General features: G+C 48.9%; 1 protein-coding gene across 1 annotated transcript; it reads right to left on the bottom strand.

Annotated features, from left to right (window-relative positions):
* Positions 1-1027: 1027 nt before the first annotated feature.
* Positions 1028-15151, bottom strand: LEP (leptin). The gene is made up of 3 exons (XM_046669931.1): positions 15109-15151; positions 5439-5609; positions 1028-3821 (listed from the first exon to the last, which is right to left on the bottom strand). Exons 1-3 carry the CDS (start codon positions 15145-15147, stop codon positions 3462-3464), a joined length of 570 nt encoding a protein of 189 aa, XP_046525887.1. The 5' UTR covers positions 15148-15151; the 3' UTR covers positions 1028-3461.
* Positions 15152-20210: the final 5059 nt, after the last annotated feature.

Below are 20210 nucleotides of genomic sequence, written 5' to 3'. Positions count from 1 at the left end.
AGAGGCAAACACATCGTCCCCGAGCCCCTGTTTCCCACCTCAGGCAGGCAGAGACTGGGGTGGATCATGGCACTGCCATCTTCTGAGTCCCTGGGGACAAGTGCAGAGGAAAGAGATGGGTCATGGCCTGGACTTCTTAGCAACATTGCCCAAAAAATTATGGGTCAATATACTTATTGCCTTGACTGGTACAGAGGTCAGCCACTTCCCTGAGCTGCCAAGTGACCCACTTAGGTTGCTCCAGCCACATCTGACTGCCCCTCTTCTTTGGTCTCCCCTCATTTAGGAGCTTGGTTCCCCCTTCCTCCCCCACCCAAGTTAGTATGCCGAAAAGGATGGGCCTCTGTCATCGGTACTGAAAGTGAGTTTGCACCCATGTGGATCTGGATCACTGACATTTAAAGCCTGTTGCTAATTGTGATGTGAAGGGAAAGAGGTTCACTTACATCTACTGTAGCCAGACACTGTACTGGGTCATTTAATCCCCAGAACAGTCAGCAACCTATTCGGAGGGACAGAGGTCCTTGAAATCACCCATGGAAGTGATTGTCTTGGATGGGCCAGTCCCCAAGGCCTCCCCGGGACTTGGGAGGAAACTACCAGGTCCCAGCTGTCCTACAGGGATGACTGTGGTCTGTGCCTGCAACAAGAAAAGTCCTGTCTTTTCAAGTCTATGCACCTGGCTGGGTCTGTTATTGGGTTAGAAGCTTTTGTTTGTTTGCTTGCTTACTTGGGGTTTTTGTTGTTGTTCTTGTTTTTTAAATAATTTGGTGCTTCCGAAGGTTGATTAGCAGACCCACACTGACTCTGGCGCAGAATGTGCTCATGTTGCCAGCTCTGTGCTTTGGGGGAGTCCTTTAGCCTGAATAAATGGTGGCTGGCTGTGGCCAAGCCCGGGCAGAGCTGACCCCAGCAATGGATGGAGGCCAGCCAGGCCTTGCCCTGTCACACACAAACAGCTCATCAGAAGCCCCTCCACAAAAGGCGACAGAAAACAAAGACCAGGGGGCAAAGGTAGTTTATTTGGATTTTTTTTTCACAAAAGAAAAAATTTTTTTTAAGTTACAAAAAAAGACAATCATTTACCTTTTGGAATTTTCACACTCTGGGAATGAGCCATAAGCCAGGTTTTGTGAGCAAAAGGCTTAAAACACGCCAGCCTGACTAGGTGGCCATGGTTATCTAGGTCATATTTTCCGGAGCAGGTCTGACTCTCCCTCACATGAGTCTCTGCTCTAGAACTTTTGACTCTTAACCTTTTCAATATCAAACTTCTTTGCTCCCCAAGACTTTTTCAACACGTCCCTTTCCTTCCTATCTTCCCTTTCTCTGTCTTTCTTTGTCACTGGCTCCTCACTCCTTCATACTGGCGTCTCAGCACACCAAAGATTCAAACAAAACAGCCTCCTCCCTCCAGGCAATTCACTTCCCTCACCTCCTGCAAAATCCAGGACCTCGAAATCCCTCTCTTCCAGAAAGCATTCCTGGTCTGCCTTGCCCAACCCTGTTCAACCCTTCAGAGAGTATTACCTGGCTTGAGGAATACTCTGGCGGTCAGACGACCTGGGTTCTAGTCCTGGTCCTGCCATCTGTCTGCTGTTATGGTCTTAGATATTTTCTCATTTTAAATTCTCAGCTATTCTGCTTCAAAAGGATGTGACTACACAGTAGAGGCTGATGTGCCCTGAAAAGTAAAAATGCTACCAAATGCAAGCAGGGTTAGTCTGCGGGCCCCCCGGGCACTGCCACCGCAGCTCAGCATTTCCCACCTGCTGAAGGTCGCATGGTGTTTCAGCAGCTCAGTTGCCAAGGTGAAAAGGCAGCCTTTGCATGCTGGTGAGTGGGTTTTTTACCATCTGGAATGCAAGGCCCCTGAGGGCTTGGCTGGCTTTGAACGTTTATTTGGTGAGCTTCTCTAGCCTGTAGCACCAATTGGGGCTGAGCACAAAGTAGGTGCTCAGTCTTAAAGTTGATTGCTTTGGTTCAAATTTTCTTGGACAGACCTACCACCCACAGTGTGATGGCTGCATTATGGTGGCAAGATGGTGGAAAGCCCAAGCGTTCTTGTTCATCCTTTCTGAACATGACCTCTACTGGGAAGGGTGAATCTGGCCGCGTGGCCTGGGATCCTGGCACTCACTCAGCAGTGCTCCCAGGTCTTGGGACCATCTGCTAAAGCCCACAGACCTCCTATGGATTTTGCCTTTCCACTGAAATAAAAATCCTCCCCAAATGGGTGGGAAACATGGCCCCTTCCTTTGGGTGAGCCAGTCAGATGAGAACCACAACTGGGCACGTAAACCCCAAAAGGGACACTGCTATGTCATAAACCCAGTGTGGGATCAAACCTGGACCATTCAGAGGGCCAAACCAAGGGCCCCTGCCCTGTCAATCACCCTCTCCAGTTCAGGACCTTCACTCTCTGATAAGAAAGACCATACTCTAGCAGTCAGAGAAGGCCAGAGCTCACCACTTTCCTAACAAACAGTGGCTTCAGCCCCACTCCTCCATGGGCAGCGGGCAAAACCCCACAACTCCTATGAAGGAGTCACCTCCATCTCTTTATTTTCATGAAAACCACACTAAGTGGCTGCAGAAGATGAGAAAATGACTTCACCTCATCCAAAGAGCCCATCACACAAATATTATTCAGAAAATACATTCTGGATCCTTCCCTCTCCCATCAACACATTTCCTATCTCCAGGTGCACACAGCTATACAGTATACTTGGCAAAATTCATCTTCTTCTTTTTAAATTAACCTGGCCCTTGGAGATCCGCTTAGGGCAATGCCATTGCAAACACTGTCATTCAAAGTCACAGTAGAAACAAAGCCAGTTATGAGAGAAATAACTTGAGAGCCCTTAGGTCACTCAAAATGGGTTTGCCTTGGCCAGGCCCATTGATGGGATTGGAAACAGCACCCCAGGAGCATCTCTAATCCTGGCCAACCCCAAAGAGCCTGGAAAAGCCAATGTTTGGCTTCAAATCCATCCAGAATAAATGCATAATAAATAAATAAGTGTTTCCAATTTGGGTTGCTTGGGAGTTTCCAGCTATGTGTGGACGTAGCCTTCATGGTGCTCCCCAGAATCCTCAGATGGAACCTCGCTGGATCGTCCAAAGGCTCTGCAGCCCACCTCCTGAAATCATCCCGGGTCACACTGAAGCGTGCAGTGAGAGGGGAGGTAGACAGAGAGGAGACTTTTGTGAGAATCCCAGATCCAGTCTACTGTTTGCTGGATGGGTGAGCATGGAATCGGGTATTTATATCTTTGGTTTCAAGCAACGTGCCTTGGCGTCTTATGCCTTTGGAAGTGTGGCTTAGAGGAGTGAGAGAGAAATGGACAGGAGTCCTGGATAAAGGATGTCCACACGGGCTCTCTTCTCCTGGAGACACCTGGAAGCCCAGGTTTCTTCCATCGACTTTGGTCCTTGAGGGAAGAGAGGCCTTCAGGACCTCAGCACCCAGGGCTGAGGTCCAGCTGCTGCAGCATGTCCTGCAGAGACCCCTGCAGCCTGCTCAGGGCTACCACCTCTGTGGAGTAGAGTGAAGCTTCCAGGACACCGCCCAGGCTCGCCAAGGTCTCCAGACCCCTGGCCTGGGGCAAGGGGCAACTCTTGGAGGAGGCCAGCAGGTGGAGAAGGTCCCGGAGGTTCTCCAGGTCATTAGATATCTGGATCACATTTCTGGAAGGCAGACTTGTAAGGATCTGTTGGTAGATTGCCAATGTCTGGTCCATCTTGGACAAACTCAGGACAGGGTGAAGCCCAGGAATGAAGTCCAAACCAGTGACCCTCTGTTTGGAGGAGACTGACTGCTGTGCAGGAGGAAGGGGGAGAGCAAGAGCTCAGCAAGGCGGAGAGAAGAGAATTCTGCAAAGCCCTCAGCCTTTCCCATGTGTGCGGGGCCTCACTCTCTTGGTTGCCTCCTTTTCCCCTTCTGCACCAACCTGGCCTAGGCCCTTACTTCTTGTGCCCAGGTGGCTGCCAAGCCTTCAAGCTGGTCTCCTGGACTTCTGTCTTCCTGTCCTTCCCAAACCACCCTGCCCTCCACTTCGAAACCAAACTTCTCAGGCCATTTCCTTCTCCAGATGGCCTCTGCTATAGAACCAGCCCCAACTCCCTATTTCTTAGTTTAGTCTCTTCCTCAGGCACCTGAGGTCCTCTATAGTGCCCTCTCCCCAGCTGTCCTCATTGCCTTCCACCCCCTGTGGACTCCTCCCTCCCAATCAGGTTCTCCACCAAGTCTCACCCCCTTAGGGGTCAAGGCTCCCTCCCCAGCAAATGCCCCACCTCACTCCTCTGCTTCACTAACCCTGGTTACCAGGAGGGGAAGCCCCCTCCCCCCCTGCCCGCAGCACTCACTCCCTGCACCACGAGGTCGGGACACTCTGGATCTATCACGTGCAGCCTTTGAATGACTATTTTGAAAGCAAGGAGACTTAAGGGTTTCACTCTATGAAATGCCCAAGACTCGTTTCTAGTTCTGAACTGTCCCTGCTTCTGGCCACCTAACTTCTTCCTGGCTGCCCGTGGCCACTGTCAGACATCCTCAGTGGTCAGGAGACATGGAAGTCTCCGGATTGCTCCATGCAGGGCAAACAAGCAGGCTTTTAAGGCTGGGGGCTACTAAAAGACACAACTGCAAACCTTTAATGAGGGCACACTCTCTTCTAGTTCTGAAGGGTGTGTGGGGGCAGGGGACGTGTTTTCACCTGCTTTATCGAATTTAATCTCATAGCAACCTCGTGAAGACCCTATGATAGTCTCACTATCTAGATGATGAAACCAAGGCTTAAAGACAGTGAGGATCCAGATTAAGGTTTTACAGATAGAGAACAGAAGTGTGAAGATTCACACTTAGTCTCCCTAATTCCAAATACGGACCCCACCTGGGAAAGGGCCGAAGGTCTACCTTTGTTGGCCCCAGAGCAAAGACCCAGGGGGTGTTGATAACTGTTTGCAGACACGCAGAGGGTTGTATGTGAAAGAGGGTAGACTTGCTCTTCTGTGTGGCCTTGACAGGCAGGACTAACAGTAACAGGGGGAAGCTGCACAGGGCCAGAGTTCAGCTACAACTAGGAAGACCGCCTACTGACAAGCACATTCTAGAGATGGGATAGAGGCCCGAGCAGATGCTACTGGGGGTCTGGTCACCTGCCAATGGAACACAAGGACCTTTATGGCTCCTCTGGTTCTAGGCACTAGGATTCAAGGAAGCAAATCCTACGATTCAAGTCGGGGAGGAAGGAGAGGAAGGAGGCAGCAGGAGATGGAGGGGAGAGGAAGAGAAGAGGCAGCTGCTCATGCAGTAGGAGGAGTCAAGGCCCCCATGGCCCCTCCATGTTGCTGCACAAGCCTCAGCTAACCTCTCAGGTCTCAGTGTCCCCGTAGGCACTCTATGTGGGGTCCCAGTGTCCCCAAACCCTCCCTACCGTGTGTGAAATGTCATTGATCCTGGTGACAATCGTCTTGATGAGGGTTTTGGTGTCATCCTGGACTTTTCGGATGGGCACAGCTTCAATGAAGAACAGATAGGGCCAAAGCCACAGGAATTGGCACAGGGGTCCACAGTGCATTTTCCTTCCAGGATGTGCTTCTTGGGCCTGAAAACAGAAGGAACCATACATTGCAAGTCGCTGATATCTCAGAAAACACCCGTACGCCATTACCAACCTCATTATCAGATGTGGATAAAGATAGCAGGCTTTCTGCCCTCGCTATCATCTCCTCAGAGTCAAAGACAATTCATTATCTAGAAATACATTAATAAAATGCATTCTCCTGGAGAGAGGCAAGGCCTGATCAATAAAACCACACTGAGGTGTGCTGTAGACCACAGAGCAGGAAGCCAGGGCGTGAGCAAAGGGATATTGTGATGATGATGTGACCCACTGTGTGCTTTAAGCAAGAGACTGGGTGTGGTTTGAATCCAGCCCTTTACTAGCTGCATGACTTCAGGGGCATCACACAGCCGCTAAAAACTCTACCTTCCTCCCCTGCAATATACCTATCTCTAGGCTTCTACGAGGATTAAGTTAGATAATGCACGTGAAAGAGCTTTAAAGGTTTTGTGAAATGTACTCTATTACCACCCTATTATTAGAGATTTTGTTACTTGTCCTCTCCATTACTCTCCCAGTGGCCTGCTGATATCTCCACAATGGCGTTTATCACTGGCTTTATTACTTCCCTTCTCTCCCACTGGGAGCATGAATCCAACCAGCACTTATGGGAGGTCTGATAATATGTCAGATACAGTGCTAGGCACCAAGGATACAACAGTGAACAACAGATGTTCTTAAGTTGCTTACAGTTTAATTGGAGAGAGAAATGGGTAAACAGACCATTCCAATACAGGAAAAAAGAGCTTTGCAAGAAGGACAAGTAGAAGATATCATGGGAGTACAAGGAGGGCTTCCTGGAAGAGGTGTCACCTGAGCCGAGTATTAAAGACTGAGCAGGGGTTAGTAAGAGTAGAAAGTGGTTGCCATGATGGCCAAGAAAGCAGCTGCTGCAAAGGTGTAGAGGCAAGAGAGAATATATGACACGTTCACCCAGAATATTTAAAACTTTAAAGTAATGAAACCATGAATTGTAACATTAATAATATGCAGATCCTTGATTAAGCAGCAAAGTTTTAATGAGATACATGAGGCAAAAGGTAATAAAATTAAATGTATGAGAGTCTGTGGCCAATGATCCATGCTAAGTATGTATGGATGGGCCTGAAATAATAATCAAATATAGGTAAATATTAGCATGAAGGTTCTGGAGATGGCAAAAAAGTTAATCTCTGCTTTTTGTGTTCTGCCTCATCTGGGTCTTAATAAAAAACAAGTAATACATTTTCTGTCCATAGGTGGCAAGATTGGTATAATCCATATTCTGGCAATATGATAGAAATAAGCAGTCTGCTTATATATTATTTATAATGCTTGATCAAAGGTATATTTTTTGTCTGAATTTTTTAGAAGGGGAAAAATGAGGCTCAAGTAGATGTGTTAACTTGCCCAAATGCAAACAGGTAAGTGGCAGAATCCGGGGATTCTGCCTAAATCGGAAGGGCTGGGATGCTTTCCACCCACTCCACCCGACCCCCAGTTTCTCCAGCCTTTAAGGCAAAGCCTGAGTTACACAGCACCCCAATGCCCACCCCAGGGCACCTCCTGGGACCATGGCTCTTGGGAACTAATACCTGCTCTAGGATTAAGCTTTAAGATTGTACCCCCATATCAACTTCAAATATGAAAAATACTAAGGAGTTCGGGATGGGGCACTTCAGATGTTTTTGTGCTTGTTTTTTCTCTTAAAAGTTAAAACTCTTCCTATTAACTACTTATTACCTGACTGAACATTTCCACCAAATGCTTGCGGAATGGAGTTAAATAGTGCTAACCTGCCAGTAGGATTCCATGAAACCCCAGCAAAGGTGGAAAAATAATGATTAGGCCCTGAGGCTTCAGCAGCAGGCTCTACCCACATCAGCTGTGTGTCTCTGAACGAAGACACTTAACTTCCCTAAAGCATCCGTTCCCATCAGTAAAATGGAACTCACAACACCACCTGGCTCAAAAGGGTAAATGAGATGAACCAGTAAAGCCGCTGCCCATTGAGTGCGTGGGCTGAAGTGTTGGGAGTAATGTCCGATATTTTTGAATTGTATGATTACTGGGGAGGGCTTGAAACGCTCAGGCAACACTACCTGTAGCCAACCCTGAATCCAGTAACTGACTTGTTGCCTCCCCGGGGCCATCTCAACAGGGTTCCTTGTATTTCTGGGTCTTTCCTCTGCAGCACAAGATTGAGTGATATCCTTTTCTAGAATTCATGGGTTAATGACACCCTCCTTCCCAAGAGAATTTATTACCAGATTAACTCTGGTCATAGTCGCTCTCACATAATGGCCACCCTGTAATACTTGAATGGAACAACAGTTTTACAAGCCCCCTCTACCACCACTGATAATATGCCTCAGTGGATGCTGAGAATATATTGCAGTTCCTCGAAATGTGGGATTGAGAAGCTGGTGCCGAGAAAGTCTGCCAAAGGGGAGAGGCCAGGTTTAGCGGAGCCCCATGGGGGGGCTGCCGAGAGAACTCGTAATAGCTCCATCTGAGATCAAAGTGATGGCGAGAACCTGGCCCACCAACACACATGACATATAACACACATGCTCACACATACGCATCAACACACCTAACCCTTTCAGTAGAGGCTGCCTGCTAGTTATCTCCAATACATCCTCTTCCCTTCTTCCCAAGCAACGGAACATCTAAGTTTAGACAAGGATGTGGCCATCCAGAATAAATACTACATTCCCAGCTCCTCCCAACTAGGTATGGCCATGAGACTAAATTCTGGCCAATTAAATAAAAGCAGAAGTGCCACGTGGCAGCTCTCGTGTTGTGTGCCTTTGCTTCTTCCTTTTTCATCCTTTCCTTCATTCCGAGGTTTGAACTGTGGATGTAGTAGCTGGCATTCTGGCGCATTTTGCATCACGAGGACACAGGCCTCACTTTATGAATGGAAGAGTAAGGAGCTGGAGGAGCCCAGGTCCCTGAGTACTTCGGGGAGCTGAGATGCCATACTGGCCTTGGACTGCCTATCTCTGGACTTGTGCTGTGTAGGTGAGAGTCATAACCTCTTTCTTGATGAAGCCACTGTTATTTTGGGTCTCTGCTAAATGCAGGCAAACCCAGTGCTAACCAATTTATACACCCAGACATGGGCAACAGAAAAGAGTGGGCATCAGGTATTCCTTGGTTCACCTGAGTGTCAGTACCTGGTGAGGCCTGGCCGTGGCCCATGAAGGTGGGGGGATGGCTGGTAAGAGCAGGGTTTAGGGACCGGGGAGGGAGGGATAATTCAAGACAGCACCTACAACTTCATTGAGCAGCACCTGACATGTAATAGTTACTCAATGTGTATTTGATGGTTGACAGTTAACATGCGTTAATCACCCACTGTGGGCCCGGTACAGCGGTAAAAGAGACACGGAGCCACAGGAAACTGGGAATCAGGAGTGGGGAGGGCCAGGCGGAAAAGTGGTTTCCCCAGGAAGCCCAGGTAGAATACCACGGTATTTGATGCTGTCGACTACTTACATATATTATTTGTTAAAACTAAGAGTAACGAACAAAACCGTGCTCTTAAAAAACTGATTTAAGAACTTACCTAATTAACTACAACACAAGGAAGAACATTTAAACAGATAGATTGCCTTGGGTAACTCAGGGGAGCAAGTCATGCATAAAATTATGAGCTCTAGAGTTCAGCAGGACTATGTTTGAGTAGGAAGTATAGGCCCTTGGGAAAGTTCGCTAACTTCTCTGAGACTCAGTTTCCTTAGTTATAAAATGGGGTTGATACAAATCATAATTCCCACCTGTGGCTGTTACGTGGATGAAATGGGATAATGCATGTAAAGTGCCAGCTCTGTGCCTGGCACGTGGCCATCCCTGATACATGTGAGCTGTTATCACTGTTGTTTCCAGCTAAGGAATCAAGGAGGCATCTCGGAGGAGATGGCATTTGATAAGGGCCTGGAGAATGGGGAGGAATTGGGTTTGTGAAGGTGGGGGCCAGGTCAGCCCTAGCAGAGGGTGAAGAGACCAAAGAACACTGGTGGCTCCGGAGTTGGTGGCTCACAGCTGGCACAGCAGACGTGACGGGCGAGGAGGAGGTGAGGGGTTGGGCTGAGCGCCAGGTAGAGGCTGGGCTTCCTTCTGTGGAAGTGAGGAGCTCTGACCACTCCCAGGCAAATACTTTCAGCCCAGGTGACAAGAAGAATGGAGATGAAAATTGGCAAAGGCACTCAGAGATGTCTGGGAACGAGGGTTTGAAAGGTGCTGATTTGCTAGTCCTGGTAGGATCTCAGGTGGACCTGTCCAGCTGACAGTTGGGATTGAGGGTCTCAATTCAGAAAAAAAGGCTGCAGAGGTAGACCCAGGAGTGCCGGTTGGAGCTGCTGGTGGGAGTGAGTGGAGAGAGCTGAGGAGGGAGGAACGGGGAGGGAGAAAGGCAGCTGTCAGCCATCTGCCTGGGCTGTAAAACCTTTTCTCTCTTGAAGTTTCCAAAGTGGTTTTAAACATTTAGGAGCTGTTATTTTCTAAGATGAACCGCTAAATGTTGACGAAACAGCCTGTCTCTCATTTTCCCCTGACCGTTGTTCAAGCAGAGCCTGGAGAGGGGTACCAAGGGGGGAGGGCAGGCGGGCCAATGGGCCTGTGTGCACACTGCCTGCTGGGCCTGCCTCCCGGTGCTGCCCTCCGCTCTGCTGGCCCCCCTGCCACTCTCCTCTTCTCATCCTCTGGACCACCTGCTCACTGGCTTTTGCCTCAGGCTGCCTTCCTTCTCCTTTAATTAAGACCCTGCCACTGCCCATCATGTCTACCATCATCCCCTGCCATGGTGCACTGGAGAAGAAAAGAGAAAAACCAGAAAATGGAGCCCTCCAGGGCAGCACTGGATAATGAAATGTAATCACAGAAAACAGGCTTGGGGCCAGCAAGAGAGGCTCACGTAACCGTGCTGGCCCCACCACAATTTTCAGCTCTCTGACTTCACCTGGGTCCTGGGGGCGAGCCGCACCTTTACTCATCCTTAGTTGACTCCCCACCCCTTCCCCACTTGGTAGTTCTATGCTGTCCCCCACCATCTCCCCACCTCAGCCTTCTCCACAGACAAGCTAGCCTCCTATTCGGTGAAGCGGCACCCTCCAGACAGGAGCTCCCTCACCACCCCCCACCCCCACCCCCAGTCCTTGGGGATGAGGCAGACCAAGTGGGGGGCCTCTATGTCAAGGTAGGGGGGCACTTCTCTAGATCCAGGCTAGAGGGTTTGCTGGGCAAGGTCAGGCTTGCCCACAGCCTTCTAATGACAGCAGTGGGGGAAGGTGGGGCAAGCTCCTGGTCACAGAGGCATTCCCTGGTGCAGGCTGCTAGACTTGAGCTAGCCAACCTTCTCCTCTTCTCCTGGTTGAAAGTACCAGATGTTAGCAAGACCCAGCATACCCTTCTCTCTTCCTTCTTCTCTTCTCCAGCCATTAGGTTTTCTCCACCCCTCTCTCTGATAATCTTTGGTTTGCTAGTGTGAATTAAATTCGGGTAATGTGGTGGTGGCTTTCAATTATGAGGAAAAGCTTTGGCTAGTCTAAGGCCTCTCCCTGCAGAAATCTTTCCTGCGGGCTCCTCCTCTTCTTCCCCTCACCCTTCCGTCCCTCCTCCCTCCATAACCTCAAGTCGGAAGGGACTTGGGGATGGGGAAAGGACAAAGGATACATAGAGACAGAGAAGATTGGGTCCTGGTCCTTCAAGTTACTCAGAACCCAGTGGAATAGAAGCTTAAACAGGTGACACAAACTGGTAAATGTTATGAGGGAAGGAGCATAGAACCAGGGGAGCATAGAGGATGGGGGTGACTCTGGGGAGGTGAGGACAGCTTTGCAAAGGAGGCAATATTTGAACCGAGACCTGAAAGACAGGAGCTCCCCAGGGAAAGAGGGCAAGCAGAGCATTCCAGGCCAAGGGGACAGTGTGGAGCTGGGGAAAAACATTGTGGGCTTTGGGAGAATTCAATGTTAGAAAGGTAGAGCATGTGAGGCTGGAGAGCTAGAATGTCCCGACCTGGATTCTTTGTGTAGTAGGGACCTCGTGGTTGCACACAGAACAGAGAGAGAGACAGACAGACAGACAGACAGACAGACAGACACACACACACACCCCAGCCCTGGAGGCCATGTTTGCGTGACCAGTGGTAGGCAAGAGACTGTACCCTTTTCTCCTCCCATTTCTTGTCCCTTCCTCCTCCAATCCCTGAATGGGTCAGTTAGCATCTCTCCCAGGAATTTAAAGTAGGGCTTCTGAGAGCCCAGTTCTCTCTGTTGAGGGCTCAGAAGCTCTGGGGTAGCCATAGTTGGCCTCTAGTGCATGGAGTAGCTGAGAGAGACCAAGGTCCATCCAGCCACCGAGAAGTAGTTACTGTCACTGCCTGTGCTCCTTCCTGACCTTCTTTCTGGCTCCTGACCTTGTTGCTTCTGGGTCCTCCCTGTCCTTAGCCTCCAGTCTGAGATACTCTTTTGCACATATACTCACTTGAGTACTGTCAACTTCCTGAACATACTTTTCATCTGGGAGACATATAGATGTACACGTGTAAGGGAAACAAGTGTCAAGAAGTAAATTCACCCTTGCTATGAGTGATGCATTCTTGAGAGTCTCTGTTCTGTTTTTTAAATGTTGGTTGCAATACACAGTTTGAAAAACACTGAGCCAGCATGAGTGCTTTTCTCTTATTTGCAACCAAGAGGCTCGTTTGAGAAATCATGTTAACATACTTAACTGGTAGCCAGAAAGTGGGTGTAGGGGGTTATATTCTTTCTGTTCACCAGAAACTACTCTTATATCCTATCCCATCAGGGATAAGTAGGTTTCAATTCCTGTGTCAACTCCAATCAATTTTTAGCAGCTCCCTGGAGCGTTGTGTGGAGGGGAATCTGAAGCTCCATCCAGACTCAGAGGGAGAGGGTGCCATGTTCAATTAGTGATGTCTGCCGGGTACAGGAGTGGTGTATTGCCACTGGTTCCAGCATCTCTCAAGGGCCTGGCACAGAGCAGATGCTTATTAAATATTTGTTGAGTGAGTAAATGAAATATTTCCCAATCTTCATTATCTAACCAGTTTAACCTACCTCTACAATGGTTCACCTGTCCCCATCTTAAAGTCACATCCTAGAATTCACTTTTGCCCAGCAGGAATTCCTAAGGGGCTTTCTTAATGAAGATAGGAAATGCTTCAGCGTGCAGGTCTCGCTTTCATGGGGACCTTGGTCGGCTTCCTGTACCTCATATGTGTCCTCTGCCACCACATGGGCCCTGATTCCCTTCAGCTTCCTGAGTTCTCCTCCATCTTAACCCCCTGCCTTGGTCCCACTCATCAGCCTGGCTCTTGCTGCTGTGTTCTGGGCCTCCTGCCCTTCTCAGAGACCTCTGCTCTGCCCTGCCTATCTTCCTTGTGGCTTCCCGCCTCTTCCTTGGCACCCTCCAGCCTGAGGCACCCCAGAGAATGAACGCAATGTGTGCACAGATGGGGATGAAATCTTCTATGGGATCGGTAAGAGGTCAGCATTGACACCGATCAAGGACTCACTGCCAGAGAGTTGACAAACAGGGCAGGAAAGGCTGTAAAATGCAGTTTGCTGAGAAGCAAGGCACATCTGTTATCACACATGGATGAAGGATAAAGGATTCCATGAGCCCAGGCATCCGGTACTGTTTTTAAGCAGAAACAATCTCTTTCTATTTCTCTGAGACAACCGTGTGGACAAAGGAGAATTTTGAGGCTCTCAGCTGGCAGGCCAGAACAGAGGTGCCGCCACACAGGGCCTACTGATTGACTGATTACGAGAGAAATTTGGCTTGATTTTCCTTTAAATTACATGCATGCTGTTCAAGGACTCTACCTCCCCAGAGCCCGTTCTCTCTCCCTGACCTCCACGTTCCCTTGGGTGACATCTAGGCTGGAGCAGGGACAATGACCGGGGTTCTGTGAGGAGAGCTCTCCCAAGTGGCCACCTCTACACCCTGCGTGGGCCACTCAGACACGAGAGGCATCTGCCTGGAGCTAACGGGCAGGAATTCATTGCAATTTCCCTGGCTATCTCCTTGGCACTTGGAGCCATTTCCTGGAACGGAGCAGAGGGGAAATATTTCCCTAAAATGCCAAGAAGAGTTATTTTGGGCATGAGATGTCCAAAATATGAGGAGGACGCTCCTTTGGCCAACATGGAAACGTTTCCCTCAGCCCAATGTCCACAACTGCTTGAAAAGGAAAGAACCTAAAAACATCTACTGTTTTTCTCTTGCCTGTCCCCTTTACCTAAATGAGAGAAATGACCAGCACGGCCTTTCAGCTCATGAGGCAGTCAGACTGGGAGCAACTATGGTTCTGCAGACCACCCGGGTGGGAAAGAGATTGGGAATGCTCTCTCCCACCAACCCCAGCTGATGCTGCCACCCCAGAACCCTACAGAACAAACAAAGGGAGCTGATAGAGGTCAATTCTCACAAAGGGGAGTCATCCACTTGTGATCCAGGGGGCAGTGCTTTCAAGTCCTTGCCCTCTGCCCCACCTCCCCAGAAGACCACCCCGCCAGCAGAAAGTAATCATCTTGTTTCTCCAAAGCGGCTATTCTCAAATGACAACCAGGCCACTTGTCACACTTGGATCTAACTGTATTTAAAGAGTCACTTTTCCAAAGTGCCACTACCTTTAAGCTATAGACACTGGAGTGTAAAGGTGACCACACCCACAATGAAATCTAAACCAAGCAGGAGAGGAAGCAGGCCTGGTGGGTCTCACCTGGGGCCCACCTGCCAGCAGTGTGTTATTTGGTGCTCTTGGCTACAGCGGTAGCAACAGTGAGAAACGTAACAGGCCTTTCCCATGACCTGCTGTTCTGTCACCCCAGGGAAACCCTATTTTATCCATTGTAGAAGGCAATTTGCACGGCTTTGAGACCAGAAGTGGTGAGACCCAGCACAGTTTCTCTGGGAGATTTGGGTTCTTCCTGACAGTTTTTCTCCCCACGTCTACTCCATCTTCGTCCTGGTCCTAGGCCCCAGCCTTATAAGCCCCTCTCATTCAGAGGTCAGGACCCCCAGCTGGAAAATAATGCCTGAATTCTCATCAGCAGAGCAGGGCTATATCCAGTCCTCAAAAACTGAAGGCTCCTATCGTGGTCCCCAAACTCCCAACTTTACCCCCCCAGATAGGGGCAGGGTACCTGATCTTTGAGGATGCCCTCAAGGCAATTTCTAAAGCATCTCAGCGGCCGGGCTGGCGTCTCTTGAAGTCTACTGGGGCCCTGGCTGGCTCCGTGACCAGATTCCTGCCCCGTGGACATGGGCACAGCTCAGCCCCGAATCCAACGCTCCCCGGCTCCCAGCCGCCTTCCCTCTGGTGCAAAGCTACCATAGTCCAGAACCAAGCCATTCGCCCTGCCCCTCGCCCGCCTCAGTTTCCCCGGGGGCTGGGGTGGGGTAGGGTGCTATAGCCTGCCAAGAAAGACCGGCGGGGAAGGAGAAAGGAGCGCCCGGGCCTTACCTCGCAGCTGCTGGCACCGCGATTCGTCCGGGGCTCCATGCCTGACCGCCCCTCTTATAGCTGCCCGAGCACAACTTGCGCAACTGCCCGGCGGGCCCCGGCGCACCCCAAGCGCCAGCTCCCGCCCCGCCCCGCCGGGCAGCGCAGGGCCCGGGGCCTCGAGGGAGGGACTCCGCTTCGCAGGCGCCGCTACGCGCGCACCCTCGGGTACGGCCCGAAAGTTTGGGGGCGGCTGGCAGGAGCGAGAAATCCTCGAGGTCCGCCGGAGGCCCCGGCGCGGCTGTGGTGCCAGGACTGGCCTCTCGCGCCGCGGGGAGCCCCCGGGGACCGGCGGCGGTGAGGGGCGCGGACCGCACCCTCGCTGGCCCGAGGCGCGCCGACGGCGAGGCCCGCGCAGCCAGCTCTGCGGGGCGCCCGGCTGAGCGGCCCCCACCCGCGGCTCCGCCGGGCTGCCTCCGCGGCGCTCACACCCGAGGGCACCCTGGAAGCCCCGGGGTAGCGGGAGCAGGGCGCCATGCGCCCGGCGTCCCCACCCAGAGTGGGAGGTCTGCTCTCATTCCACTCCGACCTGGCCCGCCGAGAGCCCCCGTTCCAAGGCTCAGGGCGGTGGTCTCAGGTTGGCACCCGCGGGTTGCGTCCCCTAGTTGTGAGGAGTCTGTCCCAAGGCTACACGGAGTGCGCTCGCTCCAGAGAGCTGTGAGCAGGACCCGGCACTGCGGTCTTTGGGGATGCTCTGGACGCGCCATGAGTCCATCCTCAACCCAGTATTTTCTGTGCACAGGAAGGGCGTGTCTCAGACGGAGCGCTATTTGCCTCGCCACAGCCTGCGAGTAGGGTGGTATTATCCTCGGGCCTCAGGGACTAGGAAACTGACGTCCAGGGAGATTAAGTGACTTCCCTCAGAACCCCCAGCTGGTAAGGAGTAGAGATGGGCCAGGAACCCAGGTGCCAACAACTAGATCAGGCCCATCCCCCACCCCACAGCAAAGAGCAGCTCTGAAAACAAACCGTTCAGTTAAGAACCAGCCCGTGATGTAAGATAGTGGGTGGAAAACTCTGTGGCTGGGCCAAATCCTGCCACCACCTGTTCGGATATGGCCTCTGAGCTAAGAGTGATTTTTGCCTTTTTAAGTAGCCGAAAAAAGATAAAAAGAAGAATAGTTAAGACGTGAAAATTATACGAGTTTACATTTTGGCATCTATAAATAAAGTGTTGCATTTTCTCAAGACATTTTTTGGAAAATTTTCTCTTTTGTACCTACATGATATCCTTGATGTTGCCTTTTGGTCTGAAAAGCCTGGAATGTTTACTGTCTGGCCCTCTAGAGAGGAAATTTGCCAACTGCTGAACTGGGGAAGACAGTGCACAGTGGCTCCTCCGGGTCTTTGGTCCCGGGTGGGTGTGTGGGACTGCTCAGAATTCTATCCCTTATCCAAGTGGAATCTCCCCATTCCACTGGGGGTCTTTCTCCCTCATTGAAGAAGCTTGTTCTGGTCACCCTTCGAGCCAGCTCCCCTCCTTCTGGCTGGCTTGGTGACCTGTTCCACCTTCTCCCCTAGCTTGTAACTAGGTAGGAGGGCAGGGGTCAGGCCATCCACCTGTTAAGTCCCGGTGCCTTCACAGTGCCAGGTACTTGTGGGTGCTCAGGTAAAGTCTGCTGAACTAAACCCCAGGGACACCAGGTACCACAGAGCTGATTTTTGACATGCGATATTAGGGCACCACGGTTTGGGGATTCCTCTAGACTTAAGACTCCTGGGAGGGTACGTGTTTAAAACTTGGGAAAACACACCTGCAGTGATGATGGTGTAGAGGGAACAAGGAAAGCCAGGCTCACGCAGGTCCTGGAGGTACCAGGCACATTGCACTGGAGTGGAATGGAAACACGCTCCCCCAGGCTGTGTGCCACAGGACGCCAGGGGTTGGTGGTGTTCGCTCCTGTATCCTCGGTTCACAGCCCAGTGCCTAACACAAAGTATTTCATTTTGTTTTAAAAAGAAATGATTACCATTTTATTTTATTTCTTCTGGGAAAGATTCGCCCTTAGCTAACATCTGTTGCCAATCTCCCTCTCTTTTTTTTCTCCCCAAAGCCCCAGTACGCAGTTGTGTATTCTAGTTGTAAGCCCTTGTAGTTCTTCTGTGTGAGCTTCTGCCCCAGCACGGCTACTGACAGATGAGTGGTGTGGTTCCATGCCCGGGAACCAAACCTGGGCTGCTGAAGCGGAGTGCGCTGAACTTTAACCACTGGGCAGTTGGGGCTGGCTCACAAAGTATTTCATTTTTAAGACATTTTGTTATTTTTGTTTAAAGATTGGCACCTGAGCTGTTGCCAATCTTCTTTTTTTTTTTTTCCCTTCTTCTTCTCCCCAAAGCCCCCCAGTACATAGTTGTATACTCTAGTCGTGAGTGCCTCTGGTTGTGCTATGTGGGACGCCACCTCAGCATGGCCTGATGAGCGGTGCCATGTCCTCGCCTGGGATCTGAACCAGTGAAACCCTGGGCTGCTGAAGTGGAGCCCACGAACTTAACCACTCAGCCATGGAGCTGGCCCCCTAATACGTTATTTTTAAATGAAAATTTCAAACCTACAGAGAAGTAGGCAATATACTCATGGCCTAGATTTAATGAATATTATTTTTCCCTGTTCGCTTTGTTTATTTTTTGGCTGAAATATTTTAAGGCACATTACAAACATCATGATTTTTTATCCTTAAATGCTTTAGTAGGTATCCCTAAAAAATAAGGAAGCATTTCTACATAACTGCAAGACCATTATCACGCAATAGTAATTCTATAACATCATGAAAGATTCAAATTTACTTTCAAATTTCCCCAAATATCTCAAAAATGTCTTGTATAGGAGCTTTGTTTGAGCCCTGTTGTTTTGCTCTTAATTAATAACTCTTGAAGGAAGAAAGGAAATTGAGCTATATATTTATGGAAGTCAGAAATTAACATTGACTATGATTTATAATCATATTTCCACATGTCCAACATAGGAAATTGGTAAGATTATTGAAAAGCCATGTTATAGCAATATGCACACATTAAAAATTATGTTGTAAAATAATATTTAATGGTGTAGAAAGAATAATTATATTTTGTGAACTGGAAAGAATTAGATTACAAAATGGTATGTGTTTTCTGATTATACACGCATCGACACACACACATTCACACCAGTATACGTTGTCACTATGAGGGGTAAGATTAGGAATGATTTTTAATCTCTTTGTGATTTCTGCTTTTAAAAAGTGTCTACAGAGGAATTATGTTTTAAAGAGGAATCTTTTACCTCCATAGAAACAGTATTTTGTTGTTGTTTTTCATATATAGGCGGTAGCACTCAGGACAGTCAAGTTTTCCTTGAACCCAACATCTTTGTAACTTGGTTCTAAGGAAGAACTCAGCTCATTTGCAGGGGCCTTGGCAGCCACAGGTTACTTGTCTCAGCATCACTTTCTTCCTGGGGAGGATTGGACCAGAGTTATTCCCTGAACATCAGGCAGCACTTGAGAACACATTGCGAGGATATGGATTCCCTGTCTGTCTGTCCATCACCTACCTAATTTTTGATTTTGCTTAATTAACAAATTATTATATTATTTTATTTTAAAAATAAAATATTATTATATAACAAAATATTATTTGATTTTTTTAAAAAGTTCAAAAGGGACGAAGAGATATGAAGACTCAGTCTTTCCCGGGTCCTCCTTCTCTCCCAGAAGTAGCTGTTGTTCCCAGTTTCTGGTGTATCCTTCCACGGATATTCTTTTTCTGTCTTCATGTATCTATTTTCTTTAAACACACACATATAAGTGATATCATACTACTTGCTCTACTGTTTCTGCTCCTTGCCTTTAAATTTTTTTATTTTGGAAAATTTCAAATCTCCATAAGACATTTACAAGAAAACATGGCATAACAACTCTCCGTGTACCCATCCTTCCGTTTCAAACATTATTAATCTCACTTTTTCCACTTAACATATCTGGAATACCATTTTTTACCAATATACATAGAGCTGCACCAATCTTTTTAAAGTCAGCATATATTTCATTTTATGGATGTACCATACTCCATCTAACCACATTGTTACATACATAATGATGTCATTTGTGTATTTAAATATACCTGTGTGAGTATATCTGTGGGAGAAATTCTGATGAGTAGAATTGTTGAGTCAGAGGGTATGCACATTCAAAATAGAAATATATTGCCAAGTTACATTCCTTAGAGATTGCACCAATTTACATATGCAGTTGGCTGCAAGTAAGAGTGACTTAAGTGATAATAGCATTTAGTCATCTCTTGTAACCAGAAGCCTGGAGGAGGGCAGGTGCAGTAGCTCAGTGGCGTCATCAAGAATCCAGGTCCTTCTGACCTTTGGTTCCTCCACTGTGTCCTTGTACTTATTGCTTCACAGTTGCAAGATGGATGCCACCCCTTCAGCATCATATCCTCATACCAGTGCCCAGGAGGAAGGGCAGGGCAGAGGCCAAGGTTTTTCTCTTCTTGAAATCCTGTTTCACGTTGGGGAAGGGATGTCAGACTTTCCCTTATTTCTCATTAACCAGAACTGGAACATACGCCCACATCTAGACCAATCAGTGACAAAATGGAATGTGATCGCCACGGCTGACTTAGACCAGTCAAAATCCTTCCCCGGGGCTGGGGCACATCAGGGTAGATGGAGGGAAGCTCTGTCCTTACCTGAAGAATTGCGGTTCTGTGAGCTCGGAAGAAGAAGAGAAATGGCTCTTGGGTACACGACAGATAGTGCTTGCTCTACTCAACGATGGCGTATTATCAAACTTCCGATAGACTTCACTTTATTATTAAGTAGTCAGACTTAAAAATCCTTTTTGTTTGAACCCTAACAACCTTCACAATTTAAAAAAAAGGTAATTCTCACACTTTGGATGTGAATATTTCTTTTTCTTTCTCAAAGGACTTTCATGATCTCATTTGATTTTGACAGTAACCCACAGAAAGAGGAAGAGCCGGTCTTAGTTCCATGTTACAGATGGGAGCCTGACATCCAATGGTCAAGGCGCTTGCCCAGCAAGTTAGTGGTAGAGCCAGATGAGAACCTATGT

The sequence above is a fragment of the Equus quagga genome, chromosome 8 (assembly GCF_021613505.1).
Source record: "Equus quagga isolate Etosha38 chromosome 8, UCLA_HA_Equagga_1.0, whole genome shotgun sequence".
In the NCBI taxonomy this organism is placed as follows: domain Eukaryota; kingdom Metazoa; phylum Chordata; class Mammalia; order Perissodactyla; family Equidae; genus Equus; species Equus quagga.
The sequence above is the reverse complement of the archived record's forward strand: the minus strand, read 5'-3'. Positions and strand labels throughout refer to the sequence as shown.